Source organism: Myotis myotis, unplaced genomic scaffold (genome assembly GCF_014108235.1).
Source record: "Myotis myotis isolate mMyoMyo1 unplaced genomic scaffold, mMyoMyo1.p scaffold_m19_p_2, whole genome shotgun sequence".
NCBI lineage: Eukaryota > Metazoa > Chordata > Mammalia > Chiroptera > Vespertilionidae > Myotis > Myotis myotis.
The window spans coordinates 159,588,977-159,611,339 of NW_023416324.1; the positions used below are offsets into that span (position 1 = coordinate 159,588,977).

The window sequence follows — 22,363 nt, forward strand, 5'->3', positions numbered from 1 at the left end:
AATCGGTATGGATGCTTAGAGAGAGTAAGGGCAGGTAGAAGAGCTGGGGACTACACGGAGTAAGGAAGGAGAGACTCTCTTAGGTCTCAATGAAAAAAAAGCCGCAACTCTATCTTTATTATGTTTTTAAAATATATTTTTAAAATATATTTTTATTTATTTCGGAGAGGGAGAGAGATAGAAACATCAATGATGATTCCAAATCTTAGCTATGGTAAATTGTGCTGCTATGAGCATAGGGGTGCATATATCCTTTCTGATTGGTGTTTCTAGTTTCTGGGATATAGTCCTAGAAATAGGATCACAGGGTCAAATGGGAGTTTCATTTTTAGTTTTTGGAGGAAACTCCATACTGTTCTCCACAGTGGCTGCACCAGTTTGCATTCCCACCAGCAGTGCAAGAGGGTTCCTTTTTCTCTGCATCCTTGCCAGCACTTATGCTACATCTACATAATGGAATACTATGCTACTGTAAAAAAGGAATTCTTATCATTTGCAACAGCATGGATGGAACTGGAGAGCATTATGCTGAGTGAAATAAACCAGTCAGAGTCAGAGAAAGATAAATATCACATGATGTCACTCATTTGTGGAATATAATGAACAACATAAACTGATGAACCAAAACAGATCCAGAGACAGAGAAGCATTGACCATCAAATCTCAGAGGGAAGGTAGGGGAGGGTGGGGGTAAGAGGGAGAGATCAACCAAAAGACTTGTTTGCATGCACATAAGCCTAGCCAATGGACACAGACACCAGGGGTGTAAGGACATGAGTGGGGTGGGGTGGGGGGCTATGGGGGGATCAGGACACATATGTAATACCTTAGCCAATAAAGAAAAAAAACAAAGTACTAATACAGAGTACAACATAGGTGAACCTTGAAGAAAACATTATGCTAAGTGAAAGAAGTCAGTCATAAAACACCACATATTGTCTGATTTCATTGATATGAAATGTCCAGAATAGTCAAATCCATAGAAATAGAAAGTAGATTAGTGGTTGCACAACTCTAAATACACTAAAAACCATTGAAGTATACATTTTAAATAGGTGAATTGTGTGGTATGTGAATTGTATCTCAATAAAGCTGTTACAAGAAAAAAAAAAAGAAACATCAATGATGAGAGAGAATCTTTGATTGGCTGACTTCTGCATGCCCCATACTGTGGATTGAGATTGCAGCCCCGGCAATGTGCCCTGACCAGGAATCGAACTATAACCTCCTGGTTCATAGGTCGATGCTCAAACACTGAGCCACACCAGCCAGGCCCCAACTCTATCCTTAAATGACCTTGAAGTACCCTGTTAAAGAAAACAGGATGCTATGAGGAATAAAAAAAATGTCTATCTTTCCTTGAGATGTTTACCACTTTTGACATGTATGATAAATGCACATTTAAGGTCTGAACTCATACTGGTCTATACATACAAGGTTACCAGATTGCAGTGCACCAAATCTTCCAGGACTTGTAGGGCCAGATTTCATGTGCATGAAAATGGACAAGGTGCATTTTTATTATATTTAAAAACATTTTTTTTAAATATATTTTTATTGATTTCAGAGAGGAAGGGAGAGGGAGAGCAAGAGAGAAACATCAATGATGAGAGAGAACAATTGATCAGCTGCCTCCTGCCCACCCGACACTGGGGATGGAGCCTGAAACCCGGGCGTATAACCTTGACTGGAATCAAACCCAGAACCCTTCAGTCTGCAGGTTGACGCTCTATCTGCTGAGCCAATCCAGCTAGGGCTATTATATATTTTTAAAGTTTTACTAGACTATGTATGAAATGCTATTAATACATTCATAATACTCTCTCATTTGTGGCATAAAAATTAGAACTATCCTTTGAGAAATAACTGGGAAAAAGAAGCAGAAGTCTCAAAGAACCACCCACTAACCTAGTAACTCAGGAATTTGCTTTTAACAAAATAATTAATCATAAGATATACATTTGTAATATATGTATATAAATACATATAAAATATCTACCACCACAAAATAAATCTGAAAATATACACCTAATGTCTAAGAGTAAAATTTATAATTAAATATTTCCCCCATGGTACATATGTCCAGTAACAATGAAAATGAGGGCTATGTAGAAATCTGTAGAGTTGTAAGGACTGGAATTGACTCCGAGAACTATTGCAATAGCCAAGAGAGAAGTGTGATAACAAGGCCCTGAACAAGAAGTGGCAGTGAGGAAGGCAGAGATGGTAAAGATGGAGAAATATGCCACATAGTTCTATATACATTAAAATAAAAATGCACATGTGATCCTCTAAGAAGGCAGATAAGGTATTTTATTACCACTACCCAAAGGAAGAAATGGAAGCTCAGATATCAAAGGGCAACACCCTGGTGGTGAACTGAAATTATAGGTCACATTCCTGATTCCAAGTCCAGTGCTCTTTCCACTGCATAATCCTGCTACCAGAGGATTAACACTGAGGGACTTACACTGGCACTAAAATCTCAAGAGAGATAATATAAGCTGAAAAGATAAATAGGTGCAGGAAAGCTTTAGATCGACTCATAGATAATAAATCCATATGTGCTGTTGGGGAGGGAGAAATGGTTTGGTTTGTGCATCGTGTATGTGTTGAGGGAGGTGTTAATACCTGTAGTAGAGGCTACTGGCTGCCTAACTTACCATTCTCTTCTTCCTTACTGGCAGAACTTTGGTCATTGGGAGTAGCTGAAAAATTACATTTCTTAGACCCCTTTGCAGATAGGAACGGCCAGAGATACATCTGGAAGTTGCAAGTCATCCTTTTTGCCCTTATCCTCCTCTCCTATCTTTGGCTTGGGAAACAGACGTAATGGTTAACCATCTTGAGAGATAAAAGAACAGCCTAGGAAATTGTAATGTCAGCTGAAAGAATGCAAAGATGTCCATCTTTGTGCCACTGAGCCACCAGCCAAATTCTACTTCCTGAATCCTTTCATAATAAAAAAAATTAACTCTTATAGTCAATACACTGTTATTAGCTCATAAATGGTATAACATCTTGCCTTCTGAAGCTATGGTTTTCAAGGACAACCATATATTCTCTGTTACAAAGACAACAGGCTCAAAATGGAGTTGCTTATGTTAAGCCCCAAGTCACCAACCTCAAACTTACAGTTTCAGCTCTCATAGAAATGGAACATTGAACCAATCAAGAATCACCTGGTTAGCCCTAACCAGTTTGGCTCAGTGGATAGAGCGTCGGCCTGTGGACTGAAGGGTCCCAGGTTCGATTCGGGTCAAGGGCATGCACCTTGGTTGCGGGCACATCCCCAGTAGGGGGTTGGCAGGAGGCAGCTGATCGATGTTTCTCTCTCATTGATGTTTCTAACTCTCTATCCCTCTCCCTTCCTCTCTGTAGAAAATCAATAAAATATATTTAAAAAAAAAAAAAAAAGAATCACCTGGTTAGTACTGGCGACACAATCTGCCTGATAAACCTTGACATCCCTAAAGAAAAATGACCTTGCCACAGCCAATCCACGTTTTGCTAGTGTAACTTCCTTATTCCCACTCCCCTGTGCCTATAAAGTCTTTCATTTTGTACAGCTTCTTGGAGCTCCTTTCTATCTACTAGATGGGATGCTGCCCGACTCATCAATCTTTGAATAAAACCAATAAGATCTTTACATTTTACTAAGTTGATTTTTTTTTAAACATTCCTATAAAGTGCTCTGTGGCTTAAGTTGGATGAATTATGGCTGGTCTAATCCACTGTAGCATTCTGTCAGTTCTAAGGTTGTAAGATATTCAAGCTTTGAACATTTTGCTCCTAGGAATTTAAAGGACAGAGATAAACAGAAGCACCAGTCTGTTTGGGGTTGGGTTTTTATTTATTCTGCTTATCTTAAATCAGAGCTGATAGATCATATGGCTTTGAAAGTTCCCAAAACATGACTAGTGTTTTGACAGAACAGTTTCGAAGAAAATAAGTACTTTTCCCTCTAACATAATGTTAAAATTTTTAACATTTAATATTAAATGATTAATTTAATTATCTGATGTAAAAAATTCCAGACATTATTTAATAGGAGACTCTAAAAACTAAAACATCTGGTCCAGTGATTAGAATACATTAAATGCTCCAATATTTGCTAAATGAATTAAAAGTGCTATAAAACGTATACAATGCAGAGCAATAGGATGCTCCCTGTAATAGGAAATCAGCATAGTTACAGGATTTCAGGCCTATCAGTGAAATAAAACAACCAGCTGGTTGTGAGATAAAACTACTTTGGTTTCTGATAGTTTAATCAACAATGAACCGGGCCATTAAATTAACAAATTTAAGTATTACAATTTCCTTTCAGAAGAATGCAATCTATACTGTATTAATTAAACAGTCTAGGAATGCACCAGTTACTCCATGCCAACAGTATTTGCAAAGAGCAAACTTGACAGCCTTTAAAGAATAAGTGTGTTTAAGTCTAAAATTCTAGGAAGCAGCGATGTCTAATTAGATGACCTAGAAACCCCCGAAAAAGCAGATTAGTGACCTAGGTGTTGCACAACAGTCTAGTCTCTATTTCTTCTAAATGTAGCATGTTATTCAGACAATTTATTACAGCTTGATTAATAACTGATTTTTTGTAGATAATGATACACCATCAAAAAGCAAATTGCCCTTTTCTCGGCAATTTTTTTCTTTAGTTAATGCAAAGTACAAGATAATTTGAAATCTAATTTCTCTGAATTTGCTAGCAATTTGGCTTCAGTCAATATCTGGCGTGGATTTGTATCTGAGAGTTAGAATTCAAGACAAGAATGAGGAAAATATACCAAGTTGTGGAGGAGAGGCTGCTCAATGATGTGATCACTGCAGGACCTGAGAGCTGGACATGGGCCAGAACAGAGATTGCTTAGTGTTAAGCCTAGATTTCAGGATCCCCAAAAGACCACCAGGGAGCCGAGTCCGATGCAAAAGCAAAAGAGCCTTTATTCGAGCTAGCTGGAGCTCCCCGTCCATCACACTCGCCGACGCAGCGGCAGGAGGGAGGGAGGGAGAGAGAGAGAGAGAGAGAGAGAGAGAGCGCGAGAGCTCTCTGTGGGGAGAGGGGTTTTATAGGGGGGTTGGAGTAAGGGGAGGAGAGAGAACTGTGGGCCCTGCCAATTGGCCAGGCGCAAGTCGGGGTCTTATTACACAGGATGTGGTTGTGTCTATGGCGCGCACTTCCCTTGATTATCATTGGTTAGTTTAAAGAAATCCTAGGTGTGGCTAACAGAGGCTTGGGCTTCCGGGAAGAAGCTCCTTGCTGAGCACATGGCTAATGGCTGCTGCCCAAAAATGGAGGATCCGAGGCAAGATGGAGGGCGTAGCCCTCGCCCTTTCACTTAGCACAGATCCCCCTTAGAGGCAGTCTGATTGTAATCCATGTTCATGCTGATATAAGTCAGCACCTCTCCCCTGCCTCCCACTTGGTGCTGGTTCCTGGAACAGGCCATAGTTTTGAGCACATAAAGTAATTTTCTGTACCTGGTAGCATTCACATACTAGACCTATGATATCTGCTCTTTACACTGTATAATTCTTTGATCCCTGCCAAGAGGTGGGGGGAACCATTTCATTCTGCACAATACAAGATACTTCTCAGATGTAAATTTCCCTTAATATTCTCTACTAATCACCATACTGGAGTGGTCAGCCTCTTCCTTCAGCTTTCCCTGCCCGCGGCTTGCAGAGGTAGATTTCCAGTCCAGGGACCTTTACCTGGGTCTGTGTGTACTAATACACGTTTCCAGAATACTCTCCTAATGTTAATAGAATACTACAACAAAGATCCTGAAATTAAAATAAACTCACATATAATTTTAATAAAAATTTAACAATTATTAAATTTGATAGCTTTCAATCTTATTCAAAAACTTTCAGAAGGTGATATCAGAGTAAGTCAAAAGTTACAATACAGCCCTAGCTGGTTTGGCTCAGGGGATAGAGCGTCAGCCTGCAGACTGAAGGGTCCTGGGTTTGATTCCGGTCAAGGGCACATGCCTGGGTTGTGGGCTCGATCCCCAGAAGGGGGCCTGCAGGAGGAAGCCAATCAGTGATTCTCATCATTGATGTTTCTATCTCTCCCTCTCCCTTCCTCTCTGAAATCAATAAAAATATATTTTAAAAAGTTACAATACACAGACCCACCATAATGGTACAGTGTGTGTGAGTGTGTGTGTGTGTGTGTGTATACAATGTATATGTGTATACATATGTACATATACATATATATACGCACATGTATACACACATACATCCCTATGACGGTTTCATCAGGCTGACAAATACTGTATATACATACAGGAAATTTTAAAACCTCTGGAATGGTAGATATTAGAAATGGTAGATATTAGGGTAACAAATCATGAACATTGGGCCATGTCAGAAAAATACTGAACACTAATGGAATTATGCAAGTACTACTTAACAAAATGACTAAATACTAAATGGTAAAATTTACACCAAACATAATTTTTCATTTTATAGTCACTATTTTAAAATGTCAATACAAACGAAGATAATTCTCTTGAAAGTTAACATAATGCTTAAGTAAACTGATGTATACTTTAAAAACCCTTTAAATTTCAAGGCCTAGAAGATGGTGCCACTGAAGATACCACAAGCAGAAATGTTGAGGCTGTTATGACTTCATCTTGCCAATAACAATACTTGGTGTGGTAGTGAACCCTCAAGCAAGTTCACCTGGGGATGGCAGACAGTTACATGCTGGACAGCTACCATCCTCTTCCCATCTTCTTACACTTATCACTCTTGCCCAGTTACCCCTCTTTCTTACTTTAATCCATTCATGAACCAGAAACTGGCTCATAAATACTACTTACAAGTTCAAAAGTAATACTGGTCTTAAACCTAAAGCAAGGAATAGTAAATCTGTATTTTAAGTGAAGTTAGTACTAGAAAAAATGGTGTCTCAATAAAGCTCTTTATAATGTTCCAAAATATCTTTAAAATTTCTACCAAAATGTTTCCATCTCTTCAGCTTTCACTATGTAAATTTTTCATAATCAAAAAAAACAACAACAACCACACCTTGGTTATTTTATCTCAATTTTCATAAAAAATATTCAACAGGAGAGTCATGAAAAGGTATCTGCACATCCACATTCACAGCAGCACTATTCATAATAGCCAACAACAGAAGTAACCCAAATGTCCATTGAGAGATGAATGGACAAGCAAAATATTTATACATACAGTAGAATATTATTCAGCCTTAAAAAGGAAAGAAATCCTGTCACATGCTACAACATAGATGAACCTTGAGGACATTATGCCAAGTGAAAGAAATCAGTCACAAAAAGATAAATATTGTGTTATTCAACTTATACAAAGGAACTAATACAGGCAAATTCATAGAAACAGAAAGTAAAATGACAGTTACCAGAGCTGATGGCAGCGGGAGTGTGGGGGCAGGGGGAATAGGAAGTTTCAGATTTGCATGATGAAAGGTTCTGGAGATCTGTTTCACAATAATGTGAATATACTTAACACTACTGAACTGTACTCTTAAAAATGACAAAGATGATAAAATTTATATTATTTGTTTTTTTACTACTATTAAAAAATCAATGGTATACTTTTTCCAATATTCATTATTATCAAGTATGAAGTATTTTACCTACATATGAATTATTTACCCTTTATCATACAGGTATTTTTCTTTGAACTCTTGTGCCTCCCCCTGACCTTATTTTAAAAAGTGAGAATAAGAATGACACAAAGAGTATGGTATCTCTAACTAAAAAGTAAATCTAGTATAGGAGAGTCAGCTATATATGAAACTCAAATCCATACAATGCTAAAATGAGATATTTCCTTGGGCAAGACTGAAAGAACAATAGAATACATCCTTCTTTTCATAAAGATATAAACCTAGCTATAACTAAAACTTGAGAGCCTAATAGAAATAAACATAATAACCTCAGTCTGAAAGACAAAATCAGATTCAAAGAGTTACAATTTTTAATTTCACTAAATGCTTTAACCAATGTGCGATCTTGGAAGTAACATCTCACACTCAAATTTTAAGTTGATTCTTAACAAAGTAGTTTTATATTTGTTTGTTTAGGACTATTAGATTAGTTTTAGGCTTACAACAAAATTCAGAGGAAGGTATAGAGATTTCACACATACCCCTCCACTCACACATGCATACTCCACCCCCCCCCTCCCATTATCAACATCACTCATCAGGATGGTACATTTTTACCAGGAATGAGCCTAAATTGATCACATTTCGCCCACTCCTTAGGACTTCAGATGAAGAATCACCAGTTTCCTCAAAAAGCTAAATATGGAATTATCATATGACCCAGAAATTCCTCTTAGATATTATGACCAAGAGAACTGAAAACATATGCTCATACAAAAACTTGGATATGAATGTTCATAGCAGCATTAGTCATAATAGCCCAAAAGTGAAAACCCAAATGCCCATTAACTGATGAATGGATAAATAAAATATGGTATATCCATACTATGTGTGGAATATTATTCAACCATAAAAAGGAATAAAGTACTGACACATGCTACAATGTGGAGGAACCTTAAAAACATTATGCTATGCTAAAACAAACATACACAAAGGGCCTCATATTATGATTTTATTTATATGAAACTAGAGGCTCGGTGCACGAATTCGTGCACGAGTGGGGTCTGGCCAACCCTGACCTCGATTGGGGTGGGGGTCCAATCGGGGGCAGGGTTGGCTGGGGAGAGGGGCCCTGGGCGGTTGGCGGACCAGCCCTGCCCCCTAGTCAAAACTCAGTTGGAAGGGACAATTTGCACATTACCCTGTTATTATATAGTATGTCCAGAATAGGCAAATTCGTAGGGACAGAGAGTAGATTAGTGATTGCCAGGAGCTGGAAAAAGGGGTGGATGGGGCGTAACTGCTAATGGGTACCAGGTTTCTTTTGGGTGTGATGAAAATGTTCTGAAATTATAGTAGTGATGGCTGCACAACTTTGTGAAAATAGTAAAAACCAGTGAACTGTAGACTTTGAAAGGATGAATTTATGGTATGTGACTACCATAAAAAATAAAAAGCTCATCTTCCCCTTCTGCTTGCTTGACATCTTCTTTGGCAGTATCCCTCCAAACGTAAACTCTGTGCATTCACATGAAAACTCGACGGTGCTCTCCCAACCACCTCCTTTTTTCTTCAGGTTCCTAATTTATATGTCATTTCTCAGACTGGGAATTTTCAGGTATCTCTAATTTATTTTCTCTCAGTTTCAACATCAGTCAGTCAGCAATGCCAGTACTTTCTATTAATAATACAAATGGTTACCTTTATTAAATACATAATTCCTGCCAGATACTGTGCTGGATGATCTATAAGTGTCTTTAACTTTCACAATAATTATGCATTTTACAGAGGTAACTAAAATTAATGGCGATTAAGAACTTTGTCCTTCAGTCTTTCTCCCTTGAATCTATGTCCCATCCTTCAGCCAGAGTGATGTTCCCTAAAACTAAATCTGATCATGTCACTCTCCCAGATAAGCTCTTCAAAGGCTTCCCACGGTCATAGAAAGTCCAGACTTTTTAACTTGGTATAAGGTGCCCTTTATGATCCTTCTTCTTTTCTCACCACTCCTCATACCAACTCCTTTCAGTTCCTGGACCCGGCCAAGCTCTTTTCTCTCTTGCTCTGGACTTGGCACAGGGTTCCCTTAATCATTCCCTCAACAAATACGTAACAAGTGCTCACTATGTCTGGCATTGTACTTGCTGCCTGTGGTGAACAAAACAGACATAGGTCTTGCCCTCAAGGTACTTAAGGTCTAATGGAAGAAATAAAAATAAACAAGTAATTGCAGATTGTGATAAGAGAAACAAAGGAAGAAGCATGCTGTGTTATAGAACATTTAGGGTTAGAGGTCGTGGAAAACTACAAAGAATGTTTCAAATAGGTTTGTCCTACTAAGGTCTCAGGTAGTGACATACTCTGAAACCTGATGATTGAGGAACCAGCTATGTGAAAAGCAGGTAAAGGAAGGGGGTGAGTGACAGATGTCCTTAAGAATACAACCCAAACCAAGAATTTTTGTAGGCTGTGGTTAGGAATTTGGATTTTATTCTAAGTTCTAAGTGCAATGGAATTCATCGAAGAATTTTAAGTAAGGAAGTGTCACCTTTTGCTGCTGAATAGAGAAGTGATTGGAGGGGTACAAGGCCTGAAGAGGTTTAGTTGAGAAATGTGAATGATCTGGACAAGGATCTGATAGTGAAGGAGGAAAAAGTTGACAGACTAGATGCAGAACGGACCTGACTTACGAAGAAGTCATCAGCTGAAAATGAGAAAGAGATGAAGAGAGTATATACAAAGTTTAGGGAATTGTAATTGGAAAAAGAAAGTAGGCTTACCACAGAAACAGAGGATAAGAAGGATAAGAAGGATCTCATGCCCATACTGAGTGAATCTTCAAGTGGTTGACCATTTTCATTTTACAGTGTCATCAATTTATCCAGGACTTTTCCCAGCAAAGTTAATCCAGATAGGTGCAGGTGCAAAAAGGGCAAAAAGATTGGGTTCATCCAGAGTGTGGGTTTTGCCAGAAAAATAAAAGGCAGGGAGAGATAAGAGATAATGTATTTTCAAGGACAAGATCATAATGATAAACTATGACATGCATTCCTAATTGGGTTAGGGGATACAGATAGGCAGAAAGTGGAAGGATCAATGAATCGGAAGTTTAGATGAAGTTCAAGAATTGTCCCCTTATCTTTACTGACACAGCTCCTAGGGCAATGGAGACTAAGGAGAAAGTAAACAAATGGGACTTCATCAAAATACATAGCTTCTGCACAGCAAAAGAAACCATCAACAAAACAACAAGAAAGCCCACTGCATGGGAGAACATATTTGCCAATGATATTTCCAATAAGGGTTTAATCTCCAAAATTTACAGAGAACTCATACAATTTAACAAAAAGAAGATAAATGATCCAATCAAAAATTGGGCAAAGGACCTAAATAGACACTTTTCAAAAGAGGACATATAGAATGCCGAGAGACATATGACAACATGCTCAAAGTCACTAATCATCTGAGAGATGCAAATCAAACAACAATGAGGTACCATCTCACACCTGTCAGAATGGCTATCATCAACAAATCAACAAATGACAAGTGCTGGCGGAGATGTGGTGAAAGAGGAACCCTCGTGCACTGCTGGTGGGAATGCAGACTGGTGCAGCCACTGTGAAAGGCACTATGGAGTTTCCTCAAAAAGTTAAAAATGGAACTCCCATTTGACCCAGTAATCTCACTTCTAGGAATATATCCTAAGAAACCAGAAACACCAATCAGAAAGGATATATGCACCCCTATGCTCATAGAAGTACAACTTACAATAGCTGAGATCTGGAAACAGCCTAAGTGCCCATCAGCAGATGAGTGGATTAAAAAAACTGTGGTACATGTACACAATGGAATACTACGCCACTATAAAAAAGAAGGAACTTTTACAATTTGCAACAACATGGATGGAACTGGAGAGCTTTATGCTAAGCGAAATAAGCCAGTCGGAGAAAGATAAATATCACATGATCTCACTCATATGTGGGATATAATGATCAACATAATTTGATGAACAAGAATAGATCCAGAGACAAATGGCAGGGGAGGGGTGGTTAGAGAGCAACCAAAGGACTTGTATGCATGCATATTAGCATAACCAATGGACACAGACACTGGGGTGGTGGGGGCTTGCCTGGGGTGGGAATGGCTGGGGAGGGGGTCAATTGGGGAAAAAGGAGACATATGTAAAACTTTACACAATAAAAAAAATAGTTAAAAAAAAGTAAAGTACAGTATAGGGAATATAGTCAATAATACTGTAATAACTATGTAGGGTGCCAGGTGGCTACTTGAAATATCAGGTGGACAACTTTGTAAAGTATATGACTGTCTAGGCACTATGCTGTACACCTGGAACTAATACAAAATAATATTAAATGTAAAATGTAATTGGAAAAAAAAGAATTATCCCCTTGGGGTACACAAGCAAGTGAGTTATAAATGCAGGAGATTTGGGTCAGATATTAAGTTATAATTTGTTTCTTCTGTTTGGAACGGTCATTTCCCCCTCTAGGCAAACATGACTTTTATCCGGAATCACATCCATCCTGCCCCCTCCTGTCTTCCAAAGATTCCCCATGACTACCACCTGAGTTTGTCACTATCTCATCCAATCATAAAGGCCCACCTCAAACTCTCCCCACCTTGAAGCATTTATCCCACTCTACTGGGCTCTCTCCTCCTGGTGGCAGATCTCACCCAGTGTGTACTGACAGTATTCCCGTTACCACATGTTAGTCACTGTTTTTCCTTTCTATACCTCTTTACTCGGTTGGGAAAAGGCATTGTTATAAACAATCTCTGGTCCTGCGGCAGTCCCCAGAACAGCACCAGGAACCGAGCAACCATTCCATAAATGCTAACAGCGATCTCAGGCTACTGGGCTTCCAAACCTCACCCGTCCTTTAAAGCAGGATTCCACCCAAATCAAACAAAAGCTCACAATCTCTGTTCGCAAAGGCCCCAGACATCTCCATCTGCCTCAAGAGTGGGCTCCAATTTCACACATTTAATTTTAATCCACTGTAACATTCGAAACAACGTCAAGCGTGCAACAGCGCTGGTAGGATGCGGGGATACAGGGCCTGTGCGAGGACCCAAAATCTGGATGCCAAAACGTGAGAACAGCCACGTTCGCTAGAAAACAATTCCCCTCACCGCTTACTGCAGGGCTAGAGAGGCCTGAGACAGGAGCCAGACCAAACGGCCACAGGAGAGGTGCCAAGAGAGTCAACTGGCACAGGGTTGACCTCAGGCTGGCACCTACCTTCCTCCTCTCCAGTTCCAACTGCAGCGCCCGCAGCGGTGGTGGCCCCCGAGCCCGCCGCCATGGCTAGCACGGCTCCAGCTCCGCCCGAAACCCAAACGTGGAGTGGAGAGTGAGAGGGTCCCAGCAGGGCCAAGGCTCTGGCTCTGCAGCCCGTGCACAGAAAGGAATTCCAGCGGTTGCTACCGGCTCTTCCGGAAGCGCCGCTCACGTGCAAGTCATGTGACCGGCGCTGGGCGGGGCCACGCAGGTTTGTTTTGATTCCACCGGAGCCGTAATGTAACCACATGGTCTCGGTTGTGGTTCTTTTTGCCTTCCGCAGTTTTGTCCTTCTTTCAATGCTGGCTTTTCTTGGCTTCGTTTCTGCTTCTCCTCGTTTTCTAGTCAGATCCTCCCTTTCCGCCTTGGTGATTTCCTCTCTCCAATTATACTGGAGTTTTAGGGGATGTTTGCTTTTTTTTTTTTTTGGTGGAGCTCGGAGCAGTGGAATATGGCCCTGCGTCCGTTTACTCTGCTAACGCTCTTACAGCCTTGGATACTAGATCGCACGCTTCTCCTCCTTTCCCTTCCCACCTGCTTTGCCCTTCTGGCAGCAGCATGACTCCACTTGGTTTTCGTGGCTGCCGGGAATATGAACCTCGATCAGATGTCCTTTAATTGTGTTCCCTGTGACTCATCTCCCCACCCAGTCAGGCCAAATCGCTTAGGTTTTCAAGGGCACTAACCAGCAGCTGTGAGGCGTCTGGATTTGTATAGCAAAATAAACAACCGTCAGCTTGATCTAGAGATCAACAACCCCCACCCTTCTCGTTTACTCTTCCTCAGGTCAAAATCATAATTGGATATGGATCTGGGTCATTTGGGAACAAATCCTCCAGTGTAGGTTTTTTCCCCCTTCAGCCGAGGATATATACTAGTAGAATTGATTTGAGAGAGAGAGAAGAGATTGGTGAGAGAGAGAGAAAAGAAGAAAAGAAAAAAGAAAAGGAAAGAGAAGAAAAAAGAAAAGAAAGAAGGAATATCTGTTTCTTCTATTAAGCTCCCAGAACCTGGATGAACCTGCAACATGTGCCCTGACAGAATGGAACCCGCAACCTTTTGGTATACAGAAGGACCCTCCAACCAAATTGGCCGCCGGGCCAGGGCACAAATCTTCCAGTTTAATGAACATATCTTTTTTTAAAATATATTTTTATTTATTTCAGAGAGGAAGGGAGAAGGGGGGGAGAGAGAGAGAGAAACATCAATGATGAGAGAATCATTGATTGGCTGCCAGCTGCAAACTGGGGGGTGGGGGGGGACATGGGGGGTGCAGCGCGAGCCCCGCAACCTGGGCATGTGCCCTTGACTAGAATCAAACCCAGGACCCTCCATCCACTGAGCCAAACCAGCTAGGGCAGGACCATATCTTTATTGCTCGCTTATTGATGACAGGAAAAAAAACAGAAACATCATCTTTTATATATGAGTAAAATTAGCTAGTTTATAATCTCATTGGGTATGTAATACAAAAAGCTGCTAAAACTAGGCAGTACTTACTGTACATTAAAAATTATTTTCAAGTGGCGACATTTGGGTCCCTACTACACCTGAATTTTATTCTACCTCCCCCTATAATTTCTGAAGTTAAAAAAAAAAAACAACAAAAAATAAAACCCAATATAGAAGCAAGCATTAGCTTGAGTGACTAGAGGTCAACAAGTTGTTTACTAGGCACATGATGTAAAACTTGGACACTTCCTCAAGCAACCCGGGTTCTTTGCCCAACCTCCTCTCATACAGCCTCTCTGGCATTTTCCCGGGGCCAGCCGCCTCCTCCCCGCCGTCCCAATTCCTCACGGTCCTCCTCTGGGACGCCAGCTCCGCTCCATCTCTCCTCACCCGGGGGCCGTCCCGCTCCTGCACCCCAGCCTCCCCAGGCGCGCCGCACCTGCCACCCCGCCCAGCCCGGACCGGCTCGCGCGGCGCAGGCGCACCAGGCGCGGCCGGGAGGCCGAGGGCGTCCGGAGCAGCTCCGGCCTCCGCCGATTCCCGTCGCCTCCGCGCGGGGCTGGTCTGCGGCCGCCCGGACCGCGCTGGGCAGGGGCCCCGCGGGCAGCGCGTCGCCATGGGCTCCGGCTGGAGCAGCGAGGAGGAGCGGCAGCCGCTGCTGGGGCCGGGGCCGGGGCCTGCGCCGGGCGCCGCCTGGAGAAGCCGGGAGGTAGCGGCGGCGGCGCTGCCCGCGGCGGCCCCGGGTCCCGGGCGCGTGTACGGGCGCCGCTGGCTGGTGCTTCTGCTCTTCTCGCTGCTGGGGTTCGCGCAGGGCCTGGTCTGGAACACCTGGGGCCCCATCCAGAACTCGGCGTGCCAGGCCTATGGCTTCTCCAGCTGGGACATCGCGCTGCTCGTGCTGTGGGGGCCCATCGGCTTCCTGCCCTGCTTCGCGTTCATGTGGCTCCTGGACAAGAGAGGTGAGGGGCTCCGGGGAACACCCGCCCGCGCTGGCACTCCCGGGGGGGGGGGGGGGGGCGGGGGGGGCTCCTTCTCGGTTTCGTCTTGGAGGTTGTCAGAGGTGACGGGAGTGTCGCAGGCATCCCTTTCCTGTCTAGGAACCCTCTGGGCCCAAAGCCGCAGCTACGGGAAGGCATCTTTGCAGCTATTATTATTGTGTTGTGTTTTTAATCAAGGCTCATTATGCAACAGCAGAGATAAAGCGTTCTCTGAACGTTCGCGTTTTTTGCATATTGCGGACCTCAGAGCATTCCCGTGCACGTGCTGCGTATGTTTTTTTACCCCTCACAAAAATGACTGATGCTTTGACTTCATGGGAACTTGGGGATGTTGAGGGTGAAAGGTCAGAAAATAGGTATGCCCAGATCTAGGGAAGTAGTGAGCTGGCTTTGCCTAATAGATGAGTCCAGCCCAGGAAGAGCTGTTGGGAAACTCCGGATCTGACTCTGGTTTCTGGGAACTGGTGCGCCGCAGCTTTAAAGTGTGTGAATGTGGCTAGGTGGCTGTGTCAGTTGAGATTTTTAATTCTCAGATGAAACTTGTAGATAATCGAGTCTCTCTCTTCACAGAAGAATACTCTGGTCAGATATCTCGCTTTACCACTTGCCAGTATGATTCTTTGAGGAGGAAGGAAAGGTCATAGGATTGAATGATAAGGCATTGATTTTTACCACACAAGTACAAGCAAATGATTCACGACAGATGTGACAGAACTGCTGGAAAAGGGCAGGCGATTTTAGGCAGAGGAGCATAGTGTCAAAAACAAGAAGAGAAAAAAAATTGGATAGGCTCTACTCCAGTGTTCAGTTCTGAACATTAATTTTAAGAAGGCTGTTGACAAGCTGGAGTACCTTAGAAGTTGTGGGGCAAGGATAATCAAGGATGTAAAAATCATAATGTGTAACATGAAGGGAACTGGGCGTGTCAGGCTTCAAAAAGAAACTTGAGGCAGAATATAAAATATGTGGAGATCAAGTGAAAGAGGAATTAGACTTAATGTGCGTGGGTCTAGAAGGAAGAACTAAACTGAGTGAAGTTACGAAGGGAGAAGCCACACAAGGAAGAACCTTCTAACAATGAAAGGTGCCCAGCCCTGGAAGGTGTGTCTCGGTTGGCGTGGAACCTCCAGGTAGAGCAGGTACTTATGCAGAAGATGTGCACTAGGTGCTGAGATAGGGTTTTTGTTCTGAATGGAGGTTTTCTGTTCTTTTAAAAAAAAATTTTTTTTTATTGATTTCAGAGAGGAAGGGAAAGAGAGAGAGAGATGGAAACATCAATGATGAGAGATAATCATGGATCGGTTGCTTCCTGCATGCCCCACACTGGGGATTGAGCCTGCAACCCAGGCATGTGCCCTGACCAGGAATCAAACTCTGACTTCCTGGTTCATAGGTCGATGCTCAACCACTGAAGCCCAAGAGCCAGGAGGAGGTGTTTTTTCTTTTCTTTTCTCTTCTTTTCTTTTTGTTTGTTTTGTTCGCTTTTAAACTAAATTATAGACTTTATTTAGATTTCACTAGTTTTTCCAATGTCTTTTCCCTTCCCCCCGTTCCAGGGTTTCAGTGGAGGGTCCCAAATTGTGTAGTTGTTATTTCTCCTTAACCTCCTCCAATCTGTGACAATTCCTCAGTCATTTCTTACAAGGTTGGCTAACTTTAGAGGGAAAGCTCTTTTTGTTGTTTCGTTTTACCAAGAGCAATTTTCAATATTGTTCACTGAATTTAGCCAGCCTTGTTTTTATGGTGGAGAAATGTTAATTTTCACCCTTATGATTATAATTCTATCTGCTATCTCTGGCAGATAAATTAGGGACTACCTATTTGCTTCATAAAACATGTTACTTTAAGAGTTGTTTCAGATTTCCCATGAATATGTAGTGAATTCAATTTTATGTTTTCAGTTGGTTGAAGCAATAAAAAATAGATTTAAAAATTCTCTCTTTTAGGAAGTGGTTTTCCTTTTTAGTAGGAGAAGGCTAATAAACGTTTATATGTTGGTTGTCCTGCTGCAGATAGTCTATCTGCACACATTGAAAGTGAGTTCGTGCTATTGTTGGGTTCTACAGTATCTCTCTTCCTAGAAGGTAGAGGGAGTTATCTGGCCTTCCTGCTGCCATGGGTCACAGCCAGCTTAGTGTAGAAGACTGTTTTTCTTCCTGAGGTTGGTTTTGTACTCCTTCACCCCTTTTCATTTTCCAGCAAGGAGATAAAAAAGGACTAGCTAGTGAGATAATAGGAGAGCCAAAAGCTAGTGTGCCCTAGAAGCCAAATGAAGAAAGGTTTAAGAAGAGATAGCATCTACATGTGTACTAAGCACGGGGGAGATAGCCCTCACAGAGTCTGCATTCTAGTGAGAAGACCCAGGCATCATCTATATCAGGGGTCCTCAAACTTTTTAAACAGGGGGCCAGTTCACTGTCCCTCAGATCGTTGGAGGGCCAGACTATAGTTTAAAAAAAAACTATGAACAAATTCCTGTGCACACTGCACATATCTTATTTTGAAGTAAAAAAAACAAAACGGGAACAAATACAATATTTGTAATTGCATGTGGCCCGCGGACGGTAGTTTGAGGACCCCTGATCTATATTATAAAAACCCAGTGGCCCTAACGCTGTAACGACCAAAGGCTGATCACCAGGTGGGCGGGGACTTGACTCTGGATCCCGTGGTGCCGCACGGTCTGGGGTCCCCAGTCTCACACGATTTCCTGCACTGGGTCACTAGTGCAACAATAAAATTAAATATTTACTATGTCAAATGGCAAATAGTGCTTTGGAAAATAAAGCAAAGCAAGGGAGAAAGGGGTGTGACTGCTCTATATAGAGCAGTGGTTCTCAACCTTGGCTGCACATTAGAATCACCTGGGAATCTTTTTAAAATCCTGATTTCTGGGCCTCATCCTCTGGAAATTCTGTTTCTTTGTTATGGGGTGAGGCCACAACATTAGTAACAAAGAAACATAATTTCCGGAGGATGAAGCCCAGAAATCAGGATTTTAAAAAGATTCCCGGGTGATTCTAATGTGCAGCCAAGGTTGAGAACCACTGGTATAGAGTGTCAGGGAAGGCCTTATTGATGCGTGTGTTTGAGGAGAGACCTGAGGTTAAAAGGAAGCTTGATTTGTCAGTTCTGGATATGACTGTTTAGGGAAAATATCCAAGCGCAAACAAGTTTGGTATATCCAAGAGCAATGAGGCCTGTGTGGCTGGAGTTGATCCATGAGGGAAATTGCAATTGTGTCATGGATACAATTATGGCAAACTTAAGGTCAGTGTGTAACCAACAGAGAGTAGGACTAAGCTGGGGTAGAGAACATGATTGTGGAATAAGAAGTCAGGAGACTGAGAAGGCAGGATATTGAAAGGATCTGCACAAGAAATCACCAGACTTATGAAAGAAGTGGTGTCCTAAGGAGGAATAATGAGCCAATTCATTTTCAAGTAGTGAAGGTGAATGACCTGGAGGCAGGTATGTGGTGGTCTGTAGACAATTGCAGCCAGGAGTGGTGAGTATTACAGTCAGATAGAATGAAATCAAAGGCTGTTCTGGCCATGATGGAGTAACAAGAACTGGATATATCGTTCCACTTTAAACAACTAAAAACAAAATCAAAGTACATGAAGCTGGTTTTTAGACGTTGAGCAACCCGCAGAGCAGGATAGTGATTCATGTGGTTGCTTCAGCTTACTACCTGGAGAGAATTTCCAAGCAACACTAAAGAGCTGGCAAGTCCTGCAGTTTTCATTCATTAATTAATTCATTTATTATTGATTTCAGAGAGGAAGGGAGAGTGAAAGAGAGATTGAAACATCAGTGATGAGAGAGAACCATTGATCAGCTGCCTCCTGCAACCCCCTTACTGGGGATCAGCCTGCAAACCCAGCATGTGCCCTTGACTGGAATTGAACCTGGGACCCATCAGTCCTCAGGCTGACTTTCTATCCACTGAGCCAAACCAGCTAGGGCAGCTGTGGTTTTCTAAAGTTGAGGAGACAATTGAGGATTCAAAGAGTCAAACAGAGCTAGAATTCTTAGTGTAGACTACCAGAGAGGGGAAAGCTTCATAGAGAATGAGATCTAGATCTATAGGGAGTTCCTCTTGAGTCAAGTTCCTGCTGCCATGGGTCACAGCCAGCTTAGTGTAGAAGACTGTTCCTCTTGACAATGTAATTAGTCCTGGTCAGTAGGTAGTTGTAAGGAAACTAAGTCTGGAGAAAGGACCACCGAAAAGGAGCAGGCAGAACAATTCCCAAAGGTTATACAAGGCTGGGAATAGTTCACTTTCCCAACAGCCATAATGGAAAAAGCTTGTAATACATAGGAGGTTGGGTTGAATACTCAGAAGGGCATTGCCTCAGTAGTAAAGATAGATGATTCCTAGACTAAAGGATGTTCTGGTTCCAACTAGTAAAGCTTAAAAGATCAAAGATAACTTAACTGTATCTCAGAATATTGTTCAAATATATTTAAAGGAATAAAAAAAATCCATCGCAAAGAAGGTAAAAATCAGAATACCCGACATCCAAATCAGAAATTACCAAACATGCAAAGAAGCAGGAACATTCAACTCATAAAGATGAGAAAATTCAGTTAATAGAAACACGCAGAAATGTCACAGATAATAGAATTTGTAGGCAGGGACATCAGAACAACTAGTTTAAATGTACTACATATGTTCAAGAAGATAGAAGAAAGCAAGGAGAGACACAGAAACAAAAGACCAACATTAAACTTCTAGAAATGAAAATGTGATCTATGTCTGAAACCAAAAAATATACTCTTCAGGATTTAAGGGCAGATTAGATGTTTCAGAAGAAACGGTAAGTGAACTTGAAGACAGCAATAAGTGCTCTCCAAACTGGAACATAGAGAATAAAAGGCTAAAAATTAACAAAACCCCCAACAAACATCAGTGGGCTGCAGGACAGTTTTAAGTAGCCTAATAATTTGCATGTAATTAGAATCCCAGAAGAAGAAGTGAGAAGTAATGGGAAAGAGTATAGAGTGAAATGAGGTGTATGTATGTGTATGTGTGTGCACGCGCACGTGTGCACGCATGCACGCACGGGGGGTTGGGGGATGGAATAAAGAAATAATGGTAGAAATAGTACCAAATTTGATATCCACAAATCTAAGAAATTAAAAAAATCCCAGCAGAAGAAACATGAAGAAAATTATACCAACACACATCATAATCAGTTTGCCTAAAACCAGAGGAAACCTTAAAAGCATTGAGAGAAAAGAGATTAGGAAGCTTAAGGGATGAGAGAGTAACAGTGAGCTACAAGTGGCTGGGGAAACAATTTTCTCAGGAGAGAGGTTTCGGTGGGAGTAAGAAGGTGAAGATAATATTTAGAGAAGAGCTTGAGGATATAGGGATTCCACTGACCCACTGATTCTGAGTACCTCAGAAGGCAGGCACAGTGGAAAGGTTTCAGGAAGGAGTTGGGGAGGTGGCAGGTGAGGTTAGATTAGGGAGTATATGAAGCCATACTGGGATATGGCTTGGATCCCATCATGGGATCTCTGTTGACTAATGCAAACAGGAATAACAGGCACAATGTAATTAGTCCTGATGGGCTCTAAGACAGAGTGTGCTGGCCTGGCTGTGACTGTTGGGGACAGGGAGGCTAGAGGTCTTGCAAGGAGCAAAACAAGGCTTGCCTTCACTCCAGCTGATAGAAGCATGGAGGCTGGAAAGAGTAGTCTTTCCAGATAAACATTGAGGCCATAACTGCTTTGTTTCCCAGGCACCTGATGTAGAGACTCCATTCCTGTACTAAATAGATGCCCAGCAAAAAAGGAGTTATCTCCTTTACTGGAAGGAAGCTTCCTACCATGTCTGGATTCTACATTAGAATGGAACTTATTTTTATTTTCAGTCATGTTTTCCAAAATTGTTCTCATACCTTTCGTCAAATGGTTTTTGCACTCATGTCCTAGTACTACTGTAATCACTTGGGATCTAGTTATTTAAAGGTGTTAGATGTCTCCTCAGCCTATTTTCCTGGGGTCCTCTTGATATCTTTTTGATTACATGCAGTTATAGAATCCTGCCTCGTCAAGATTTGAATGAGGTAAAGAAAGCATTCTTTTCAAAATTGAGTATCAGCTGGGGTGGATTAAGTAATACTTAGCAACAATTAAAAATAAGCAAGAAAGCCACAAGCTGTACTTGCGAGGTTGCTTTCATAATTAGATTTTGACAACTCTTTATTCTTAAATGTTTGTATTAGCTGTTATATTATCATTGGTTTGATAAAAAGCATACTTGAGTAGAATCATGTGCTAGCCTTGAACAGTAGTAATAGAGAATCTGGTTATTTGGGCCATATTGCCATAACCAATGCTCTACTGCTCACTTACAAATCAAATATTTAAGGGAAAAATAAATATCATGTAGAATGTAAGCCTTATAGTCCCAAATCTGAAAAATCTTATTCAGTATCTCATAGGGCACCCATTTTGAAAGTTTAGGATATGTATGATCATAAATGTACTTTCTATTAATTACATTCTATTTCCTGTGGCTCTAGTGTAATGTTTGAGAGAGAGAGAGAGAAAGAGAGAGAGAGAGAGAGAGAGAGAGAGAGAGAGAGAGAGAGAGAGAGAGAGAAACATTGATCAGCTGACTCCTGCACATCCCCTACTGGGGACTGGGCCCACAAACCTGGCATGTGCCCTCACTAGGAATCCCACCAGCATCCTTTTGGTGCATAGGACAACACTTAACCAACTGAGCCACACCAGCCAGGACGATAATGTGGTTTTAAAATATGTGTTCTGTTAGTAGAAGCAGTAAATGAGCAATGTGTATGCATTGCTTGTTACTGAGAAGCACAATTTTCTGTGCTATTCCTTCTGCCAAATTGCATTAATCATGTTCAGCTCATATAAGAATATTATAACGTTCATATCACAAATTGTCCTCAATGTAGTGTCTACGTGTGCCTGATCTGGATATCAAGTTTATTTTCTTCACTATGT

The 22,363-nt window shown here is 41.6% G+C and overlaps 2 protein-coding genes across 5 annotated transcripts in view; one reads left to right on the forward strand and one right to left on the reverse strand.

Annotated features, from left to right (window-relative positions):
- Positions 1-13,476, reverse strand: part of HSPBAP1 (HSPB1 associated protein 1) — a 47,305-nt gene extending 33,829 nt beyond the window's left edge. The window contains 1 exon segment of the mRNA XM_036352196.1: positions 12,885-13,476. Within this exon segment, the coding sequence (XP_036208089.1) occupies positions 12,885-13,173 (289 nt within the window). The 5' untranslated portion in view covers positions 13,174-13,476.
- A 1,244-nt stretch (positions 13,477-14,720) lies between these two features.
- The window catches only part of SLC49A4 (solute carrier family 49 member 4), a 71,982-nt gene continuing 64,339 nt past the window's right edge, over positions 14,721-22,363 (forward strand). Inside the window, exon 1 of one of the 4 annotated variants that reach the window (XM_036352195.1) lies at positions 14,721-15,334. In XM_036352195.1, the coding sequence (XP_036208088.1) occupies positions 14,992-15,334 (343 nt within the window). In that variant the 5' untranslated portion in view covers positions 14,721-14,991. The remainder of the gene's footprint in view (positions 15,335-22,363) is intronic. The other 3 variants (XM_036352194.1, XM_036352193.1, XM_036352192.1) reach the window with 3 other exon arrangements.